The sequence below is a fragment of the Bos grunniens genome, chromosome 6 (genome assembly GCF_055505025.1).
Source record: "Bos grunniens cultivar Pamir isolate PY7600 chromosome 6, Bosgru_T2T1.0, whole genome shotgun sequence".
Taxonomy (NCBI): Eukaryota; Metazoa; Chordata; class Mammalia; order Artiodactyla; family Bovidae; genus Bos; species Bos grunniens.
The window spans coordinates 82,635,077-82,658,229 of record NC_141170.1 but is presented as its reverse complement, the minus strand read 5'-3'; the positions used below and the strand labels follow the sequence as shown (position 1 = coordinate 82,658,229).

Genomic DNA, 23,153 nt, shown 5'->3' with positions numbered 1-23,153 from the left:
TGTTATGTTTGGGTGGGGATTGGTTGGTTGGTTGTATTTCTACGGTAGCAGTTGTGATTTCTCCTCTTTTCATTTCTCATTTTATTCATTTGGGTCTTTGCTCTTTTCTTCTTGGTGAGCCTGGCCAGAGGTTTGTCAATTTTGTTTGCTGTTTCAAGGAACCAACTCTTGATTTTGTTGATTTTTTATATTTCTGTTTTTTTAATCTCTATTCTATTAACATTTCCTTCCTTCTGCTGGCTTTAAGATTTCTTTGTTTTTCTTTTTCTAACTGTTTTAGGTGGTGGATTATATTGGATTAGTTGTTTATTTGAGATTTTTCTTGTTTCTTGAAGGCCTGTATTTCTATGAACTTCCTCTAAGAACTTCTTTTGCTGCATCCCATAGATTTTTTTATGGCTATGTTTTCATTGTCATTTGCTTCAAGATATTTTTAAATTTCTTCTTTCATGTCATCATTGATCCATTGGGTATTTTCTTTTTTTTTTTTTTTTGTAGTTTGCTGTTTAGTGTCTATGTAATCATTTTTCCTCATTTCTTTTTCTGTGGTTAATTTCTAGTTTTATGCCATTGTGATCAGAAAAGGTGCTTGAAATAATTTCTGTACTCTTAAATTTGTTAAGACTTGTTTTGTGCCCTAATATGTGATCAATCCTAGATAATATACCATGTGCACTTGAAAAAAAGTCTGTCCTCTGCTTTTTTTTTAGTGTAATGTCCTGAAAATATCAATTAAGTCTAATTTGAACTACCATTTATTAAACACCTTCTATGTTACAGGCAGTATTCTGTGAACTAGAGCTGTAGGTTTAATTAAAAAAAAAAAAACAAAACTCTGCCCTCATAGAGTTTGCCTCTTTAGTAAGGGGACACAAACAGTAAACAATTAAGGAAATTAACATGATATTTAATGATATAGTCTGTGAAGAAAATTAAACCATGATAAGGACTTGAGATTAATGGTGTGTGAGAGGAGAAAAGGAAAGTGAAGTCACTATTTTCTATAGAGAATTGAGGGAGACCTCTCTGAGGTGAGTGGAGATCACAGTGATTTGGTGGAGTAAGTCATGTATATAGATATGAGGAAGAAGAGCATCCCAGGCAGAGAGACCAGCAAATAAAAAAGGCTTGAGTCTGGCCTTTGCTTGGTCACTTACGACAACAGATTCAAACCCCTGTGCAAATCAGTAAAAAAGTTAGAGCTTCTTCAAGTCAAGACTGTGAAACAAGAAAACGTGGTGGACTAACTTAACAAAGAAATGCACAGATATTGAGAATAGATCTGAAATCTCCAGCACGATATATGGACACACAAACCAATCTTAAACCATAAGGCACCGTGACAGAAATAAAGCAAGTTGTGAGTAACTGGGGAGAGCTGTTTTTGATGAGATTATTACAAAAAGCTTCTCTATAAGAGGTGACAGAGCGAAAGGAAGAGAAAACTATAATGGATTGTAATTATACAATCACAAGTCTAGATTCTAATGTTTAGAAGAAAGAAAGCATTAGTCACTCAGTAGTGTCTGATTCTTTGTGAACCCATGGACTGTATCCCGCCAGGCTCCTCTGTCCATGAGATTTTTCCAGGCAAGAATACTGGAGTTGGTTGCCATTTCATTCTCCAGGGGATCATCCCCATCCAGGGATTGAACTCGGGTCTCCTGCATTGCAGCCAGATTCTTTACTGTGTGAGCCACCAGTGAAGTCCAAATTCTAATGTTTAGTGATGTTTCGATCTTTAATTTCACCATCCCTTGCTATATTCATTCTCATTCCTTTTTCTTTAATTAGAAATGACTGGCTGCCATTCTCTGTAAAGCAATTTTCAAGAGACTTAAAAGACAGTTAAGGTTGTACCTGTGCATATTATAGTTGCAGTTTATAAAGTAATGAGTTCAAAGTATTTCTGACACTTTATTACTTCTCATCTCCTCCATTTATATTTCCCTGGTCCAAGCCCAAGAACTACAGATTTCTTCCCAAACATTTATATAATGAAAATCTGTTAAATGCTAGTTTAATTCAATTTGTTCCATTTATTTATGTAAAGATAACATCATAGTGCTTTTAAGTTTTAATAAAACATCTTGTTCATTTATTATAGTCAGTCAAATTAACATTCATTTTGCAGATACAGATGAATTAAAGAGGAGACATTTATGGTATTGTAAGAAATGGTCTGCAATCTGCCAGTGACATTTATTGTATTCTGGTTGTGTGCAAAGTAGCAGTGTTCTTTGTATCTCTTTCCTGTAGGAGGCCTTAGGCTTTGGCTATTACACTCACTTGTAATCATATCAGCATTGCTGTCTGTCCTCTGATCTCCAAGTCACTAAGTTCAACCAAATCACTTGTTGTGGTTTGACCCCAGCCTACCATCTGCAGCTCTCTGACAACTGCCTGTTATAATAGTAACTTATTTGCCACCTGCCCTCACTCATCATCATATTATCCAAGTAATAAAAAAATGTATTATTATCTGATTCTCAATATCAAGGAGATTCATCACATTTCTTTAGTGGTTGGAAATTAATACTAAAAGGAAGGGAAATGTAGGAGTCGGCATTGTTCTCTTTATTCATTCAAAAAAAATTTATAAAATACTAATGAATACTCAAGACCCCATGCCCTTCTCTAGGGGATCTTCCAACCCAGGGATCGAACCCAGGTCTCCCGCATTGCAGGCAGATTCTTTATGAGCCACCAGGGAAGCTCTACTGAATACTGGGGATACACTAAACAAATCTCTATCCACATGAAACTTTAAAGTCTACTGAAGTTAATATTAACATGACTTCCCTAGGGGCGTTGGTGGTAAAGAACCCACCTACCAATGCAGGAGACATAAGAGACACGGGTTCAATCCCTGGGTCAGGAAAATCCCCTGGAGAAGGACATGGCAACCCACTTTAGTATTCTTGCCTGAAAAATCTCGTGGACAGAGAACCCTGGCCGGCTATAGTCCATGGGGTCGCAAAGAGTCGGACACAACTGAAGTGACTTAGCATGCAAGAAATTAATGTATGATAAATAAATCAAATGTAAAATAAAATTGTGAATTACAAATTAGAATAAGCACCGTGATTGAATTAAAGCAGATTAATAAGAGTGTTGGGGCTTCCCTCATATTTCAGTTGGTAAAAGAATCCACCCACCTATATTGCAGGAGACCCCAGTTTGATTCCTGGGTTGGGAAGATCCACTGGAGAAGGCATAGGCTACCCACTCCAATATTCTTGGGCTTCCCTTGTGGCTCAGCTGGTAAAGAATCTGCCTGCAGTGAGGGAGATCTGGGTTCAATCTCTGGGTTGGGAAGATCCCCTGAAGAAGGGAAAGGCTACCCACTCCAGTATTCTGGCCTGGAGAGTTTCATGGACTGTATAGTCCATGGGGTTGCAAAGAGTCAGACATGGCTGGGCAACTTTCACTTTCAGTAAGAGTGTAACCAGGGAAGCCACTTTAAATGAGGTTGTTAAAGCAGGCATCTCTGAGGGGATGACATAGGAGCTGAAGAATGAGAATACACCAGCCATGCTAAATAAATGGTGGAGAGGCATTCCAGGGAGAGGGAACATGAGGGGCAAATGCTTGAAGGCATGAAGGGTCTTGGAGTATTTGAAGGTTGAAAAAGAAGGCCACTATGGCTGAGTCATAGTAAGGAAGGGGCAAGTGGTGTAAGTGAGGTTAGAGAAGTATGGATGGGCTAGAACTTGCAGGGCTATGTAGATAATGATAAAAAGTTTAGATTTTATTCCAGGAGTAATAAGACATTGCTTGTGGAGTGACCTCATTTGATTTATGTATGTAAAGTTTGTAGAAGGCAGGACGATTGAAGTAATTTAGGTGAACAATGATGGCTGTGACTGAGCTGGCCATGTACATAGAAGTGAATTAATCCCAGTTTACTTTGGAGAGTGCTGACTAGACTTGATGGTAGGGTTGATGGTGGGCATCAAGGTCAATACCTAAGACCTTGGCTTAAGTCACAGGGTACCATTTGATAATCTGGCAAAGACACTCAGGACTGACATAATATGTTTTTGCTGATAAATCAAAAGCTCAGGTTTGGGCATACTAAATTTAGGTGCTTATTAGACGGCAAGGTGGAGTTGCCAAGTAGACAGAAATAAGTAGCTTAGTAGAAATGTCAAAGATAGTGATACAAATTTAGGAGTCACTAGATATTGTTTGTATTTAAAAGCAGTTAAAATGCTCTGAGATCATTGTATCATTTGGGAAAAGACTTCTCTGCATCAACCCTTGAGTCACTCCCAATTTCATTCAACACATATTTATTGAGCTCCTGCTATATGAGGCACTTTCAGTGGCATGTAGTTTTAGTAATAAGTAAGAAAGACCCTAATAGGTGGCTCAGACAGTAAAGAATGTGCCTGCAATATGGGAGACCCAGGTTTGATCCTTGGGTGGGGTAGATCCCCTGGAGAAGGGAATGGCAACCCACTCCAGTATTCTTGTCTGGAGATTCCATGGACAGAGGAGCTTGGCAGGCTACAGTCCATGGGGTCACAAAGAGTCAGACATGACTGAGCGACTGAAACACACACATGAGAAAGACAAGTTATTGCTTTCATAGAACTTCTATTTAGTAGAGGAATGGCTCAGATGGTAAAGAATCTGCCTAGAGTGCGGGAGACCTGGGTTTGATCTGGGTTCGATCCCTGGATCGGGAAGATCTCCTGAAGAAAGGAATGACAACCCACTCCAGTATTCTTGCCTGGAGAATTCCACGGACAGGGGAGCCTGGCAGTCTGTAGTCCATGGGTCGCAAAGAGTCGGACACAACTGACTGACTAATACACACACAGAAAACAAACCAATAACTAGTAGATATGTAACTTTATTGTATAGAGGAGAAGCAGAATCCAAAGAGATCACGTGAAGTTAGTCAGTGAGTTAGGCAACTTTTTTCCCTCCCAGTGATGATTTGGCAGCTACTAGAAGTAGGCACCCGGGTCACATGTGGCTAAGAACCTGAGTAAGATGGAGACCAAGCTCTGAGTGTTTTCAGTACTTCCTGTGGCGTAGTGACCACTTAAAAAATAAACACTAGAACAACAACAAAACAGATTTGGGGGCATGAAAGCTAAAGAAGTAGAGATCATGAAAACAGCTATTTTGGAGGAATGGATTATAAAGGAAAGAAAAAAACTTGGGACCACCACTAATAGAAGAAGTAAGATTAAGGAAGTGAGTTTTGTTTGGTTATTTAGGATCATTACAGAACCTGCCTGTGATTATGGGAATTGTCTAATAGAGAGGGAGTGGGAGGGTAGAATTGGAAGAGTGATGTCCTTGAGAAGATGAAAGGAGACAGGATTGAGGGTGGCATTAAAGGAATGGTTGATTAGGACCAGAATCTTCTATTGTAACTGGAGGAATGGAGAGTGGCTTGTAAATTTGATGGGGGGATATGGAGGAAGGGTGATGAGAACTTTCTCTGATGTGTCTCTTTTTCCAGTGAGGCAAAAATGGAAGGAAAGGGTTTTGAGAAAAGAGGAGACATGAAATAGCATCTTGGAGAATAGAAACCTTACTAAAGAAATATAGCAGGATTGTTGTGAAGATTTATGTTAATACATTTAACATTGGCAGTCAACCACTTCTATAATTTTTTCCCAGCCACTTTCAGTTGCTCCATTCTCAACACAGAGAAGGCATATCACTGGATTCTTCCTTTTATGAGATAAATGCAGTGATTAAAGACCAGAGGAAGGAAATGAAGGGCATTAGAAAAGGAATGAAAGGTCCTGAAGTGTAAGCTGATTAAGAAGGGAATTAAAAACAAGAGGAATGCATAAAGGATTGCAAAAAATTAGAAAGGGATATTGTTCATTGATTTGGTTTACTCATTCACTACAATTGAGGTTCTGCTATGTGCCAAACTGTACTGGGTCCTGTGAATATATTCACAAGTGATAGGATATAGGTCTTCTCACGTTGTGAGTGATATAGGTCTTCTCATGGAGTAGTGTGAGATGGATAGTGAAGAATTGAAACCACTCAGTGTTAAAGTCATATATTGCTGAGCGCAGTGAAGAAATAGAGAGCATCCGCAGGTGGGGAGAGCAGCAGTGACACGGATGAGGTGTTCAGGGAGGGCGTCCTCTCTGGTAAAAACTGAACAGAGACCTGGATGAAGTGCAGGCACACTCTGTGAATATCTGGGATCAGTGGGCTCGGCTGAGGGAGCAGCAACTGTGTTTATATTGTTTAATGTCATTAGTGGGTGAATGGCAAGGCCAACAAAGCTGTGATAAACAAGGTATTTTTTTCTTTCCCTATTGTGTTTTAAAGTGGTGTTTTCATGATACCAAAGTGACACGGCAGGTTTAAACAATTGATTGTTGCTCAGAGTCATTAGAATGGGCAGTCAGTTCAGTCAGAAGTCTCATTCAAGCAGTTGAAATGTTTAAAATAAATATAAATATACCCTGTGTAATATATTCGTGTCTAATTTATCATTCCATCCTTCAGTGACCAGCATTGGACTGCCACATGTAATGGGGTTCAGTTAATATTTGAGAGAATTTCCGTGCACACATGTAGTTTAATACCTACAAACAAAAACATCCCCACTTCAAACCTTTGCCAAGAAGTTCTTCTAAGGGGAGAGTTTAAACACAAACCTGAGGTTCCTTGCCTTTGCCCTGAGAACTGGGGATTAGCTTTAAAAGCCTTGCTTTTTAAATGTAGATACAGTTTATGTACCATACAGTTCACTTGTTTACAGTATGCAGTTTATTGAGTTTCAGCAGGTTTACAAAGTTGTACAACCATTACCATTATCTACTTCCAGAACATTTTTGTCATGCCCAAGACCCTGACAGCTGCTAATCTCCTTCCTGCTGCTATTTGCCTGTTCTGGACATTTCATATATGTGGAATCACACAATATGTCTGTCATTTTGTGTTTGGCTTCTTTCACTTGGCATATTGTTTTCATGATGTTATTAGCAGATATTAGTACTTTATTCCTTTTTATAGCTGGACAATATTCCATTGTGTGAATATACCATTTTTTAAAATCTGATCATCAGTTGATAGACATTTGGGTTATTTACATTTGTGGACTATTATGAATAATGCCACTGTGAGCACTCATGTAAAAAGTTTTGTGTGGACATATGTTTTTAATTCTCAGGTATATGCCTACAAGTATAAGTGGCTTTTGAAAAGCACGACTTTAAAAAGGCTTAATCTTTAAACTGTTTCTCATAATGTATTACTGAGTTTCCACACTATATCTGTTTTAAAACAATAAATTCAGTTATTACCAGTTACTGATTTAAGCTACTAGTTGAATTACTTAATTTTTCTCTAGAAATCTGAGTACCACTACCCTGCAGGGAACGTTGCCAGTGTTCTGTAGCTCACTGCCGCTGCGGGGGTGCCCACACCTCTGCAGCATTCTGATGGCACTCTGGGACTGCAGCTCTGAAGAGGACGTGGCTTACCTTTGAGTCAATAAATACTGTTTCCTGGAAGAATCATGAAATCTTGAAATTTAAGACTAGATAGGATTCTTGAGCGCATATAATCAATCCCTTTGTTTTATAGATCTTTGGACTGAGGGAGAGATCCAAGAGGTTAAAATGCTTGCCTGGCTTCCTAGAGATGATTAGTTCAAGAACTAGGATGAGAAAGCAGATCTCTTGACTCTGCATTTTGTGCTGTGACTACTAAACTTCACAATGACTCTGTTGTCTGAATTTGAAGTCATAAAACAAAAAATAAAAGAATTTACGTAGGTGGCACTTTCAGTTAAAAGTTTACAGAAAGCATTTGCAGAGTCTTTTAGGGAAAAGCTGACTCTCAGCTTTATATTTATTAATTCACAGGGACAGGGAGGCAAAATAAGGGTGGTACCATCACTTTTAAAGGGAATACCATCACTTCTAGTTTATGCAGGAGGAAGAAAGAATTATAGGCATTTATAAACCCAGACAGACATAAACAAGGGTCAGTTGTTCCTATTAACTTCCCTTACCAGTCAGCCTTCTTTCTTCTCGTCACCTTCTAACATTTACTTACTAGCAGTTTAAAAAGAGGTATAAGGATTATACCTAATTATATTATCCAAGTGTAGCCAAATTACACAACAGATTATGCAGTTAATAACTTGGGCCTTTTAAATGTCATTCTGGTTACAGTTTATTCCTCTCACAGTGAGTCAGAAACGGGAATGGGTTCATTCACTATTTCCAGTAAACAGCTTCCCACCAGCAGGTGTTGTGACTGGTGGGAATGGGTGGGACTGGAAGGCACACTTACTTGGACATCTCAGAAATGTACCCTTGATCCGTACATAGGGCTGTGCGCGAGGCCACAGGCAGCTGAGTGTGTTGGCAGCACTGCAGTGACCCCCCCACACCCCCCACTCCAGCTCACAAGACGCTCTGATCTCCTCTGAGTCTGGGGATACTGCTCCCTACAAAGCAGAGAACAGGTGCCAGGTGCAGACCTGTGGCCCAGGCCCCATGCTCTGTGTGATTTTGGTCACATCGCCTCAGGATCCACATCTCTCACTTGTAAAATCGGGGGAGGGTAGCTGAACACTGTTTCTTTAAAAATTCTCTTGGCTTAAAATGCTGTAGTTCTACAACCTACTCTTTTAAGATGCTGAGTATATTGGATGATAAGTAGTATCTATAGATCATAAGAGCTCAGGCTTTAAAGTAATTCAAAACCATCTTTGAATCCTGTGTGACATTAGGCAATTTACTTAACTTCTGTACACTTTTATTGTGTAATGTTAATAGTTCAAAGGGGAATAATGATAATACAATTATAGTACTTAACTCATAGACTGTTGAGGTGGAAATGGTATTATAAATGCAAAGTCTTTAGCACCATGCCTGACATATCCTATAATTTAGTAGTTATTTATTAGTAGTGAGTAGTATTATTATTTCTGAGTAGTATTATTATTTCCTTTAGGGATGTTTTATACTAATAATATACTGTTTTCTTTAGAAACAAAATAATCCCAGCAAATTTTAGTAACATTACAAGGTATGTAGACTGTAGTTTTGTTTAAAAGATGATGATCTTAAAAAAGGATGATGATTAATTAACTGTGAGATGAACCTGAAAAAAACTCATTATTTAGGTGATTGAATGGTAGGCATGATGGGAAAAGAAATGAGATGCAGAGGTAAAGGTTATGGAGCAAGTAAAAGAAATCTGACTTATTCTTAGCATTATTGTCAACTATCATCTTCCTGTTACATATTTTTGTTCTATCTTAATCTAGAGATAGAATCATCTAATGGAAAATTTACTAAACTTAATGGCTATTCAGAAGTGAATTCCTGTATTATTTTTTAAAACAACAAGATTATTCTTTTCATGTATTCTGTTCAGTTCAGTTGCTCAGTCATGTCCGACTCTTTGCAACCCCATGAACTGCAGCACACCAGGCCTCCCTGTCTATCACCAACTCCCTGAATCCACCCAAACCCATGTCCATCAAGTCGGTGATGCCATCCAACCATCTCATCCTATTGTCCCCTTCTTTTCCTCCCCTCAATCTTTCCCAGCATCAGGGTCTTTTAAAATGAGTCAGCCCTTTGCATCAGGTGGCCAAAGTATTGGAGTTTCAGCTTCAACATCAGTCCTTCCAATGAACACCCAGGACTGATCTCCTTTAGGATGGACTGGTTGGATCTCCTTGCAGTCCAAGGGACTCTCAAGAGTTTTCTCCAACACCATAGTTCAAAAGCATCAATTCTTCGGCACTCAGCTTTCTTGATAGTCCAACTCTCACATCCATACACGACCACTGGAAAAACCATAGCCTTGACTAGACGGACCTTTGTTGGCAAAGCAATGTCTCTGCTTTTTAATATGCTGTCTAGGTTGGTCATAACTTTCCTTCCAAGGAGTAAGCATCTTTTAATTTCATGGCTGCAGTCACCATCTGCAGTGATTTTGGAGCCCAGAAAAATTAAGTCTGACACTGTTTCCACTGTTTCCCCATCTATCTGCCATGAAGTGATGTGACCAGATGCCATGATCTTCATTTTCTGAATGTTGAGCTTTAAGCCAACTTTTTCACTCTCCTTTTTCATCAAGAGGCTCTTTAGTTCCTCTTCACTTTCTGCCATAAGGGTGGTGTCATCTGCACATCTGAGATTATTGATATTTTTCCCGGCAATCTTGATTCCAGCTTGTGCTTCCTCCAGCCCATTATTTCTCATGATGTACTCTGCGTACAAGTTAAATAAGCAGGGTGACAATATACAGTTTTGACTTACTCCTTTTCCCATTTGGAACCAGTCTGTTGTTCTGTGTCCAGTTCTAACTGTTGCTTCCTGACCTGCATACAGGTATTATGTAGAAATAAATAGTAAATCTATCCAACCCCAAGTAAGCTGCCACCCGTAATCTCTGCTCTTATTTTTCCATGTACTATATTGACGTGAACCAGGGACTTAGAAGCTTAATTATTTTGTAAACAGATACTCCGATATTTTTTCTCAGGATATTGATATTGTCGCTATTCAGTAGCAGTTTGCTAAACAATATGAAGGAATTTGTTTTATGATAAAATATTTATAGACTCAAAACCCATTTGTTAAATACTTGGAGAAAGTTGGAAACTCAAAGTTTGGTGTTGATGTCTTGGAAAATTACTCTTTCGTTCTCCAAAGGAGAGGTGAGCTGTCTGTGAATATGTAAGTGACATGATATATCATCTTAGAATGTGTATGTCCTATAGGTGCCATCGGAGAAGGCAATGGCACCCCACTCCAGTACTCTTGCCTGGAAAATCCCTTGGACACAGGAACCTGGTGGGCTGCAGTCCATGGGGTCCCTAAGAGTCGGACACGACTGAGTGACTTCACTTTCACTTTTCAGTTTCATGCATTGGAGAAGGAAATGGCAACCCACTCCAGTGTTCTTGCCTGGAGAATCCCAGGAACCGGGGAGCCTGGTGGGCTGCAGTCTATGGGGTCGCACAGAGTCGGACACGACTGAAGCGACTTAGCAGCAGCAGCAGCAGCGTAGGTGCCATACTGATTCTGTCACTGTCTTATGTTACTTCACTGTTGTATGTGATGAATAAAAGAAATGTTTTGGCTTCTCACTACAATCTCAGTAGCTTCTGGTGTGAACAACTCAATCCAGAAATGATTTTCACTATATTGTAATTTCTGTTTAGGGTAGTATTCTTCAGTCTCTAATGTTTCTTTCATACTTCTTTTATAGGAGGCCAATTGTAAGAACATCCTTCTAACAAAAGATTTTGAAAGAGACACACTAAAGCCATCTCCAAAAACCAAGGTAGGCTATCTCTGCTTTTTAGGCAGAAACATTTAGGAAGACTCTTTCTTTTCTTGTGTTCCCATGTTCTGTTCCTTGCATTTCCCTCAGCACCACCACCCCACCTTCTTTGGACCTAGTGGTCTTAAATATAACATATACTTTATATGTTATATTTACTGTGTAATCCAGGATTATCGTCATCCAAAAATGCTCAACACACTTATTATTTAACAGTGATATTTTTATTTTTGTATTGCCCACTATTTTTTTGTATTTTACATTGATGTATAGTTGATTTACAATGTTGTGTTAGTTTCAAATGTGCAGCAGAGTGATTCCGTTGTACCTATACTTACATCTATTACTTTTCAGATTCTTTTCCCATGTAGATCATTACACAGTACTGAGTAGAGTTCCCTGTGCTGTACAGTAGGTCCTTGTTGATTACCTATTGTATATATAGTACAGTGTATATGTTAACCCCAGCCTCCTTATCCTCACCCCTACCTTTCCCCTTTGGTAGCCATAATTTGTTTTCTAAGTCTGTGAGTCTGTTTGTGTTTTTTAAATAAATTCATTTGTGTCATTTTTTAGATACCACACATGAGTGATATATATTATTTGCCTTTCTCTTATATGACTTACTTGACTTAGTATGATAAGCTCCAAATCCACCCATGTGCTGCAAATGGCAATATTTCATTCTTTTTTATGACTAATATTCCGCTGTGTGTGTGTGTGTATACGTATACACACCACATCTTCTTTATTCATTCCCCTGTCAATGGACATTTAGGCTGCTTCTGTGTCTTGGCTGTTGTAAATTGGGGTGCATGTATGTTTTTGAATTATGATTTTCTCCAGACATATGCCCAGGAATGGGATTGCTGATCATGTAATAGCTCTATTTTTATTTTTTTGAGGAACCTCCATACTGATTTCTATAATGTCTGTACCAGTTTACATTCCTACCAACAGTGTAGGAGGGTTCCCTTTCCTCCACACCCTCTCCAGCATGTATTGTTTTAAGACTTTTTGATATGAACTATCATACATATGACTGAATAAAGGGTATAATGTGTAAAATTTTGTTTTCCTTATTAAGACAATTTCCAAAATGCACATATTTGTATTGCTACTGAGAAGAAAAACTCATTTAACTGAAAATATTTATTTGATACACCCAGAAGAGTGATTGCATTAACTTTAGAGCCCCTTTCCAAATCTTAAATCTTTTAAGTAGAACTTCTCCTATACACTGGGCTTCCCTGGTGGCTCAGAGGGTAAAGCATCTGCCTGCAATGTGGCAGACCCAGGTTTGATCCCTGGGTTGGGAAGATCCCCTGGAGAAGGAAATGGCAACCCACTCCAGTATTCTTGCCTGGAGAATCCCATGGACAGAGCAGCCTGGTAGGCTACAGTCTACGGGCTCACAAAGAGTCAGACACGACTGAGCGACTTCACTCACTCACTCTCCTATATACTAGGTGTATATGATATTCCTAACTGGCCACGGTATATTTAAAATTTTATTTATTTTTGACTATTTTGGATCTTCTTAGCCGTACACAGGCTTTCTCTAGTCGTGGTGAGCGGAGTCTGCTCTCTGGTTGTGGTCCACGGGCTTCTCACTGCAGTGGCTTGTTTCAGAGCCCCGGCTCTAGAGCACACGGGCCTCAGTAGTCGTGCAAGGTTCAGCAGCTGTGGTGCACAGGCTTAGTTACCCTGAGGCACATGGAATCTTCCCAGACTAAGGATCAAACCTGTGTCCCCGCATCGGCAGGAGAATTCTTAACCACCAAGGAAGTCCTGTGATATTTATAGAGATACTTTTTGTTTTTCTCCAATTCTAAGACAAAATTTTCTCCAAATTTTCTTGAGTACATTGTGGGCAAAATTTTAAAGGATTCTTGTCTTTAGTTTTAATTGCACATTATTATAAAAATGATTTTGGCTTTATTTTTAAAGGCAAATCAAGTTAAGTGTGAGTCATTACTTAGTATCTTACAGTTAGAGGCTACAGTTATTTTTTTTTTAATTTTTTTAAAATCTTTTTTATGAAACTTTTTCCACCTTTTTTTTCTGGAAAATTGTTTTAACTACTATGCTTTTCTTTCCAGATCAGACTATTTTTTTAATCTTTTTCATGTATTTTCTATACAAATTTACATAGCTTCAGTTCTCTAGAAGAAATCTTGTTTACTGTTAAAAATTCAGTGTCAAAAATATGCTCACCAAAACAAATGCATTGAAAAATACAGGATTTGAGAAACATTTTTAGGTAACATTTGCTCCTTATTTTCATTTTTATTGATATTCCTACTTTTAGGTGAAGAGACCTTAGATGAATCACTTTCTAAATATAAGATAATCTTGAAACCTGTCATAAAAATTGTTTGAAGGGATACTTTTATTCTTATGAAATTAATCCAATTTGGAATATTTCAGGCATATAGAGAATCAATAATTAATGTGCATTGATTACGCTCTGTGAGTCTCAGTGTATTGTTTTTGACCAAGCTAATTAAATAGAGAAATTGCTTCATTATTTAATCTGCAGTTTGTGACTTTAGCTTTTTTGTGGTCTTACATGAGCAAGTTTAAATTTACATGAGCACGCTAATCTTTGCTTAGCTTTGCTTACTTTAGAAGTGATTAAAATCCTTGTAGTTTCAAATCCCCAGAAATGAGGCAGAGCATGTGAGCTACACAAGATTATAAGGCACTAACTCCTTCACCCAGATTGTATTAAAGATCTTTTTTCCAGAAGTTGATCTTTGAAAGCTGAAGCTGAAAACACCTTCAAAATATAGTTGATATAAAAAACAAAATGTGGATGGTGTGTCCTTTCTAGAATGACTTAGGGAACTGTGAGAATGATGTGTGTCCTTGGTACTAATGTTACTTCATTTGGCCTCCATAGCAGTCTTTCTCAGACATCTCTAGTTACAGCTGTATGTGCCTTGGACAGCTAAATATTTCTGATCCCTATATGGCTAGAGATGTAAAATGGTAATCCAGAAATGGCATGTGTCCCATTGGCTCTGGAGATGTCTCTTTAGTCTAAGCCATCTGTCCCCATCTGTGTTCCCTCTGCTAGCTGTTGTCTCTGCTCTTAGGCAATGGGGAGGATTGTATTTCTCTCCCTTACATAGGAAAACCTCTTCCTGACCTGACTCTGCTGGAAAAAATAAATGATACCTTCATTACAGAGTGCCGTGATACTTCCTGGATGAGCAATGATCACCAGCCCTGTTAGTTCAAGGACATGCTCATATAACCATTTCATGCCCCATACTGGATAGACTGCATATGCAAACAAGTAACTGGTATAGATGATATAGAGGGGAGCATTAAACAGATTTTTAAAGAGGTGTAAAACATAGACATAGCTTCTTGTAACCTAGTATGATCATGATTTGAGGAGAAGAGACAAAATCTTCTTCTGCCTAATACAAATGCCAGTGGCTCTAAATAAGCCTCATAGCTCATATTCATTGGTCAAGTATAAACCCTGAAGAGGATCCAGGAATTGAGGGGAAAAAAACTCTCTTTCTTCTCTCTCCCCTTGGTGTATGACCTAGACTTCCCACTGAACTTGCTATGTTCTTGTTGACCTTGGTTAAAAAAAAGTTCAGGCCATTGTATAAGAAGGACTGTCCAATTAATTCAGTGCTGGGTGAAGGTATAAAATACAAGATAATCTATTTCCTTTCTGATTCCCTGATAGCTCAGTTGGTAAAATTAAAATTACAAGCACATAATTGTTTTAGTCACTAAATTCTCCTAGTGCTTTTATAGATGTTTCTTTTAGTAAACCAAGTCATATTAACTATAGAATGTGTGATAAAAATAGTGCAATTATAAAGTTATGTAGTAGAAGCAACTGTTAAATTATTTCTATTTTCAGAGGTTAATGATTTCAGGGATTATGCATCATTTATGAAGGAGATTTTATTCAAAATGAAACCAGTTGTCACATTTGTAGTTTCTTAAATTATTTTTAAAATGCCTATGCCTATTAGCAAAGTAAACTAGAAACTTAGAATAATGTAGAATTTTGAGAAATTTTAGTGACAGTATAATTAAATTTACAAATTAAGTCATTTAATAAACATTTAATTTGACCAAGATTAAAGTTATTTTAAAGTCATTGTTAATGGATGTGAATGTATTTTGTGGTTGCTTTAATTTATAAAACATTCTAATTAGTATTCTGCTTTTCCACTGAACGTTGTTTCAGTTTGTGTTTCCATGTATCAGCTTAGCTTGTGTGCTTATCTAATAAAAGTAATAGCAGTAGTAGCAGTAATAGTGATGATTGCTAATACTGATCAAGTGCCAGACACTATACTTAATATATATATATTATCTGATCATAACATTTCATATGTTGTCATACCATATTCAGCTATTTTGAAATTTTGAAACTGCTTCTAATTATCATTAATATAAAAAGCCTTACTTGATAAGTGTTAACCAAAGAGTAATTTTTAAACACTTTTATTTTCTTAGGTTTTATGACGTATAATAAATTAAAAGATACAAATTGTTTTATGATTAATATACTCTAACATACCATCTCTCTGCCCTGTTTTGAAATTGTTTACAATTTAAATACATGTTGTTATAGATTAACTGAATGCCTGTATGTGTATGTGTGTATATATATATATATATATATATGTATGTATGTATGTATAATAGATATCATAATTTTGTAGGTTTTATAATTGTATATTAAAATGTACAGTCTATCACCTTCTGCAGTTTTCTTTTTCCTGTTCAATAAACTGTGTCCTATCAATATTCACTTTCAGTAAGAATATATAATGCAGTTTACTTAGATGTTCTAGATTTTTCTATTTAGTTTATCTCCAATATTTAGATGACTTTCAGTATTTTGTTATTACAGATCCATTTTAAGTGAGTAATTTTAACATGATACCTTTTGCACCTATAGAAATAGGATCATATGTACATACATCTTTGTCCAGGTATTACAAATACTCTTAAAATGGGCCAGTTTCCATGTTCAGTGGCTGTGTGTGACTGTTTCCATTTTTTAGTTCAGTTCAGTCGCTCAGGCATGTCAGATTCTTTGAGACCCCATGAATCGCAGCATGCCAGGCCTCCCTGTCCATCACCATCTCCCGAAGTTCACTCAAACTCACGTCCATTGAGTCCGTGATGCCATCCAGCCATCTCATCCTCTGTCGTCCCCTTCTCCTCTTGCCCCCAGTCCCTCACAGCGTCAGAGTCTTCTCCAATGAGTCAACTCTTGAGGTGGCCAAAGTACTGGAGTTTCAGCTTTAGCATCATTCCTTCCAAAAAATCCCAGGGCTGATCTCCTTTAGGATGGACTGGTTGGATCTCCTTGCAGTCCAAGGGACTCTCAAGAGTCTTCTCCAACACCATAGTTCAAAAGCATCAATTCTTCGGCACTCAGCTTTCTTCACAGTCCAACTCTCACATCCATACATGACCAATGAAAAAACCATAGCCTTGACTAGACGGACCTTTGTTAACAAAGTAATGTCTCTGCTTTTCAATATGCTATCTAGGTTGGTCATAACTTTCCTTCCAAGGAGTAAGCATCTTTTAATTTCATGGCTGCAGTCACCATCTGCAGTGATTTTGGAGCCCAAAAAAATAAAGTCTGACACTGTTTCCACTGTTTCCCCATCTATCTGCCATGAAGTGATGGGACCAGATGCCATGATCTTCGTTTTCTGAATGTTGAGCTTTAAACCAACTTTTTCACTCTCCTCTTTTACTCTTATCAAGAGGCTTTTTAGTTCCTCTTCACTTTCTGCCATAAGGGTGGTGTCATCTGCACATCTGAGGTTATTGATATTTCTCCCTGCAATCTTGATTCCAGCTTGTGCTTCTTTCGGCCCAGCATTTCTCATGATGTACTCTGCATCATGAATGTTAAATTTTAGCAAATGTTCCTTCACATCTGTTATGATCATTGCCTGGTTTTTCTCCCGTATTCGTTTATTGTAGAGAGTTATATTCATAGATTTTCTAATCTTAAAGCAACAGTGCCTCACTGGAATAAACCAATTCTGAACCTTACCTTGATACATGTTTTTAAATACCTTGAAGGTTTTGGATAACTGATATTTTACTTAGTATTTTTGCATCTAAGTTAATAAAATGTTTTGTTAATCAATTTTTGGTATAAAGGTTGTGCTAGCCTAATAAAATGGACTGAGGAGAATCTTTTCTACTCTGTGAAACAATTTAAGATGAGGGTTATCAGTGCCTTCATTATTTGATAGAATATCTATAAACGTGTCTGGGTCTAGTGAGGTTTACTGATTTATGTGTTTTTAATTTTGTTTTGCTTTTTAAATTTGTTTGGCAAGTTGTTTTTTAGCTGCTTATTCAATTTATTTTGGGCTTGTAGTCCTATTCATGTTTTTATTCTTAATTATTAGTTTTTTATTAAAATTAGTTGATTTCTAATAATATATTACTCCAGGTATATAGTATAGTAATTCAAAAGTTGTATAGATTGTATTCCATCCATAAAGTTATTATAAAATGTTGGCTATATTCCTTGTGCTGAAGAATATGTCCTTGTAGTATATTTATTTTATATGTAGTAGTTTGTCCCTCTTAGGTTGTTTCCATGTCTTGGCTATTGTGAATAATGCTGCTATGAACATTAATGTGCATGTATCTTTTCAAATTAGTGTTTTTATTTTCTTAGGATATATACCCAGAAGTAGAATTGCTGGATCATATAGTAGTTCTATTTTTAGTTTTTTGATGTTATATTTTCTAGAAAATAGTCTATTTTAATTAATTGGCATACAAATTTTAATCTTTCCTCTTGTTTTTAAAATCTTTATTGTAGTCTTTGTTTTATTGTAGTTATTGTATTTGTTTCCCTGATTCATCAATCTCTGTTATAATTTACTCTATATCTATTATTCTTAAGGTAAATCTTTTTTCTTAATGTTTATCACTTTTTCCTCCACAGACGTATATTTTAAATACGTTTTCTGTGATGTGATACTGAAGCTTAATGACCAGTTCTTTTAAATATATTTGCTTTACTTATTAACAGCCTCTTCTGATGTGTTGAGTGTCTTTATTACATTAGAGAATTTTTTTGGAATCATGTCATTTTCTCCCTTCCTTTTATTTTGGTAATACTTTCACAATGCCAGGACATAGTGAACCCTTAATAAATAATTAAGAACAAATCAATCAATCAATTTTTAAATTTTATATCATATAAAAGCAGTGTCGTTTGTGTGTGTGATTATAGAAAATTTGTGCTTGTAAAAATCTAGTAAAATTTAGCACATTTTCCTGTGGAAAGAGTTCAGTAACCACTAAACACAAATATTTCTGGAATTTAAGATTCTGGGCTTTATTTCTTTTCCTGATTTGTTCCTTTAGAGCTTTTCATCTTATAATTTCCCATGAGATTTGTGTGCCCCCATATGCTTGTACATACAGATATATGTTTATTTCACCAGATAGAAAATGTTCTATATTTTTCCATCTTCTCTATATAAGTTCTGGATGATAAAATTCTCTTTGCTTCTTTCATTATCTCGGGAAATCACTTTGCAAACCTATCTCTTCAGTGCTAAGTAGTGTAAAATTTTGAAAAGTGAATACCTTTGTTCATTTATTACTAGTTATATCTACAACTAAATCTTTTATTTTTTGCAAGCATATTCTTTATTTAGTTTCATAAATCACCACTAATCTATTGGAAGAATTCCTGGAATCTCTTTATGATTAATGACATATAGATTCAGTTATTTAGATAATATTCTCCTATGTTTTATGATATTTTTAAACATATATATGCATACATGCTAAGTTGCATACATGTTATCAAGTAAAAAATAATACAGAGTTAAATAGTCATTTTAAAAGATAATATAAATATGGTATATCTGCGTGTACCTGCATAATCTCTTAATCTAATAACTTGGCTAATGTAACCTCTATACTTAGCCTCTTTCCAGATGCTATAACCTGCTGTGACCCCAGGCCCAGGAATGGAGGGACCTCTGTGAAATGTCTCTTGACTAGCACTGCTGTGGCATGCACAGCATAGCTGGCCTGGTCTCACTGGTCCTGAGAACCCAGCTTCCTAAGTCTGGGTCTAGATACTTGCTCGCTAACTTTCTACAACCAAAATGATCTCCTCTTGCATATCTGCTCTGCTTTGAGAAACAGCCTGAAGCCCATGCTCAGTTTGGACATTTCATCTTATCTCTTCTGCACTGTGTGCCTGGGATGCAAAGTTGAAAAGACTCTGTTTCTTACCTGAAGGAACTGGAGCCCAGACATATATACTAGCAACTAAATTAAGACATCACTATGCCGGACTGATTTTCTGATCTCAGATCTACATTTGAGTTCACTGTTGTATTTGGCAAACAACCAAATCGTAACCTGATTGCCATGATTGCTCATTAGCCCTAAAGATCTCACTGACCTTTTTGTTCCAGTTTCCCCTGGTTTGTCCTGTTCAATAAGTATGACCAGTCCGATCACAATCATTAGTGACAACTTTTGTAACAGCCCCATAATATTAATGACTTCATTTATAAAGTTTATTTCTCCCTCCTGTCACAGTCCAATGCAGCCAGAGGAGGATTTATAGGTAGAAAATGCCCAAACAGTGATTCAGGTCTCAGGCTGCTTCCATCTTTCAACTATGTCATCTAAAAAGTGACTTCTAATCTCAGGAGTGGAGAAGGCAATGGCACCCCACTCTAGTACTCTTGCCTGGAAAATCCCATGGACAGAGGAGCCTGGTAGGCTGCAGTCCATGGGGTCACTAAGAGTTGGACACGACTGAGTGACTTCACTTTCACTTTTCATTTTCATGCATTGGAGAAGGAAATGGCAACCCACTCCAGTGTTCTTGCCTGGAGAATCCCAGGGATGGGGGAGCCTGGTGGGCTGTCATCTCTGGGGTCGCACAGAGTCAGACATGACTGAAGCGACTTAGCAGCAATCTCAGAAGTGAAAAAGAAAAAAAAAGTGTGTGCAGAGTTCATAGATACTTAACTGCCTTAGCAACAGAAGCTACTCTTGTCCCTTTTGCTCACATTCCAGAATTCAGTAACATTTGTGGGAGTCTGTCAATGTAGTTTTCCAGTGTGCCCAGGAAAAGGAAGATGAACTAGGAATTGATGAGTACATAACATTGTTCTTGCTACAGCCTGCCCTTCTGTTTGCCAAATACATTTTTTTCCATTTCTCTTACCCTGCAGAAAACACACTCAGTCCTTCTGTATGGATGAAAACCCAAAGAACCAGCCAGTCATTACAACCAACTCAATCTCCAAAATATCTAGGAGACACATCAATGCTCCATCAGGTCTAGACATGGTTCTCCTTATTCTGAGACTCTGTGAAATTAAAAGACAAATTGTCCATCCTCCACACACATCCATCCCATGTACAAACAGTACTCTTTGTACTAAACAGTCCCACTCTCACTCCAGGACACACACATACACGTGCACAGAAGTCATGGAGGCACTTTCTGTGAGGAATTGCATGTCCTTTTCTCTCTGAAAGCTGCCTTCACCTTTTAGAATTTCCTCCTTGGCATTACTCCCTTGTCAGTGAGTGCAGTGATTATATCTTCCTTAAACTACAGCTTGCCTGCTGTTCGTGGAAGTTTGGTGTCTCAGGAATTGTTTTATGTCTTGCACAGCGAAGACTTCTTTAGTTTGGCCTGATATTGTTTTGTGGTAATGGTAGTGGTTTGTTGATTCTTTTGTGGTGGTGTGAGGCAAGGTTTATAGTAAACTCCTTCCAAATGTAAAAACATGATTAACATCCAATCTGTTTGCTTTCAGTCATTTCCATGAGGCAGTTAAAATCCTCAAAGTATGTTGTTTTCTCCTCTGCCTTCAAAGCTCATTGGAATTCCTCCTTAGAAGAAATTAACCAGAATCCTACTGGCAAGGGATTCTGGGAAATGCAGTTTCCTTTCTTTACACCCCATGCCATACACAGCTGTCTTATAAAATCACATGAAATTATGTTTCAAATAAGTACCATGGACTATCTGCAATTAAATTGATTCCAGTTGACTTTGTGGAAGAAATAGAGGTTAAGTCAAATTTTTGTGTAACAGAAAGAGGGTTTTAGAACGGTAACAAAAAAGGCACATGTATGAACAAAAAGATAATAATTATTAGAGGGTTGGGTATTTGTTTTAGCCATGTTTGATGACAAGAGGAGAGTGAGATGACTTTAAAAATAAACAGATCTTTGGCTGTGGACGTTACAGAAGCAACTCTGTCACTCAACAGCAGTGTGTCCTGAGGCACATTACAGAAGATTTTACAACCTCAGTATCCTAACTGATAAAAGATAATAACGTATAATAATCATCTTATAGATGTCACTTTTTGAGTTTTTACTGTTTGCTGTTGCTAAGTCACTTTAGTAGTGTCCGACTCCTTGTGACCCCATGGACTGTAGCCTGCCAAGCTTCTCTGTCCATGGTGTTTTCCAGGCAAGAATACTGGAGTGGGTTGCCATTTCCTCCTCTGGGGCGTCTTCCCAACCCAGGGATCGAACCAGCGTCTCTTAGTTCTCCTGAATTGGCATGCAGATTCTTTACCACTAGAGCCACCTGGGAACTGTTTGCTAGACACTATGAAAAATACTTCTGATACTACTTTATTAAACCTTCATGACACTATAAGATAGAAATTACCTTTATCAATCTATATTGCCTAGGTTACACTTCAGTAATAAAGCAATCGCATAATCCTAGTGGCTTACACCTACATTTGTTTCTTGCTCATGCCACCTGTCCAATTTAGATTGACAAGTGGGCTCTGTTTATTCTGGTTGCTTGAGGATCTTTTCTGACAAGAGTTCAGTTCAGTTCAGTCACTCAGTCTTGTCCTACTCTTTGCGACCCCATGAATCACAGCACGCCAGGCCTCCCTGTCCATCACCAACTCCCAGAGTTCACTCAAACTCATGTCCATTGAGTCGGTGATGCCATCCAGCCATTTCATCCTCTGTCGAACCTTTCTCCTCCTGCCCCCAATCCCTCCCAGCATCAGAGTCTTTTCCAATGAGTCAACTCTTCGCATGAGGTGGCCAAAGTACTGGAGTTTCAGCTTTAGCATCAGTCCTTCCAAAGAAATCCCAGGGCTGATCTCCTTCAGAATGGACTGGTTGGATCTCCTTGCAGTCCAAGGGACTCTCAAGAGTCTTCTCCAACACCACAGTTCAAAAGCATCAATTCTTCGGTGCTCAGTTTTCTTCACAGTCCAACTCTCACATCCATACATGACCACTGGAAAAACCATAGCCTTGACTAGATGGACTTTTGTTGGCAAAGCAATGTCTCTGCTTTTCAATGTGCTATCTAGGTTGATCATAACTTTCTTTCCAAGGAGTAAGCATCTTTTAATTTCATGGCTGCAGTCACCATCTGCAGTGATTTTGGAGCCCCGAAAAATAAAGTCTGACACTGTTTCCACTGTTTCCCCATCTATCTGCCATGAAGTGATGGGACCAGATGCCATGATCTTCATTTTCTGAATGTTGAGCTTTAAGCCAACTTTTTCACTCTCCTCTTTCACTTTCATCAAGAGGCTTTTTAGTTCCTCTTCACTTTCTTCCATAAGGGTGGTATCATCTGCATATCTGAGGTTATTGATATTTTTCCTGGCAATCTTGATTCCAGCTTGTGCTTCTTCCAGTCCAGTGTTTCTCATGATGTACTCTGCATAGAAGTTAAATAAGCAGGGTGACAATATACAGCCTTGACATACTCCTTTCCCAATTTGGAACCAGTCTGTTGTTCCATGTCCAGTTCTAAGAGTGAAGTGAAGTCG

At 37.8% G+C, this 23,153-nt stretch overlaps 1 protein-coding gene across 37 annotated transcripts in view; it reads left to right on the top strand.

Moving 5' to 3' along the window:
- Nucleotides 1–23,153, top strand: part of FAM13A (family with sequence similarity 13 member A) — a 447,586-nt gene that overhangs the window by 264,638 nt on the left and 159,795 nt on the right. For 32 of the 37 annotated variants that reach the window (XM_086406445.1, XM_086406444.1, XM_086406422.1 and 29 more), the window contains one exon: nucleotides 11,236–11,310. The exons of the other annotated variants lie outside the window; for them this stretch is intronic. In XM_086406445.1, the coding sequence (XP_086262571.1) occupies nucleotides 11,236–11,310 (75 nt within the window). The remainder of the gene's footprint in view (nucleotides 1–11,235; nucleotides 11,311–23,153) is intronic. 37 annotated transcript variants of the gene reach the window in all.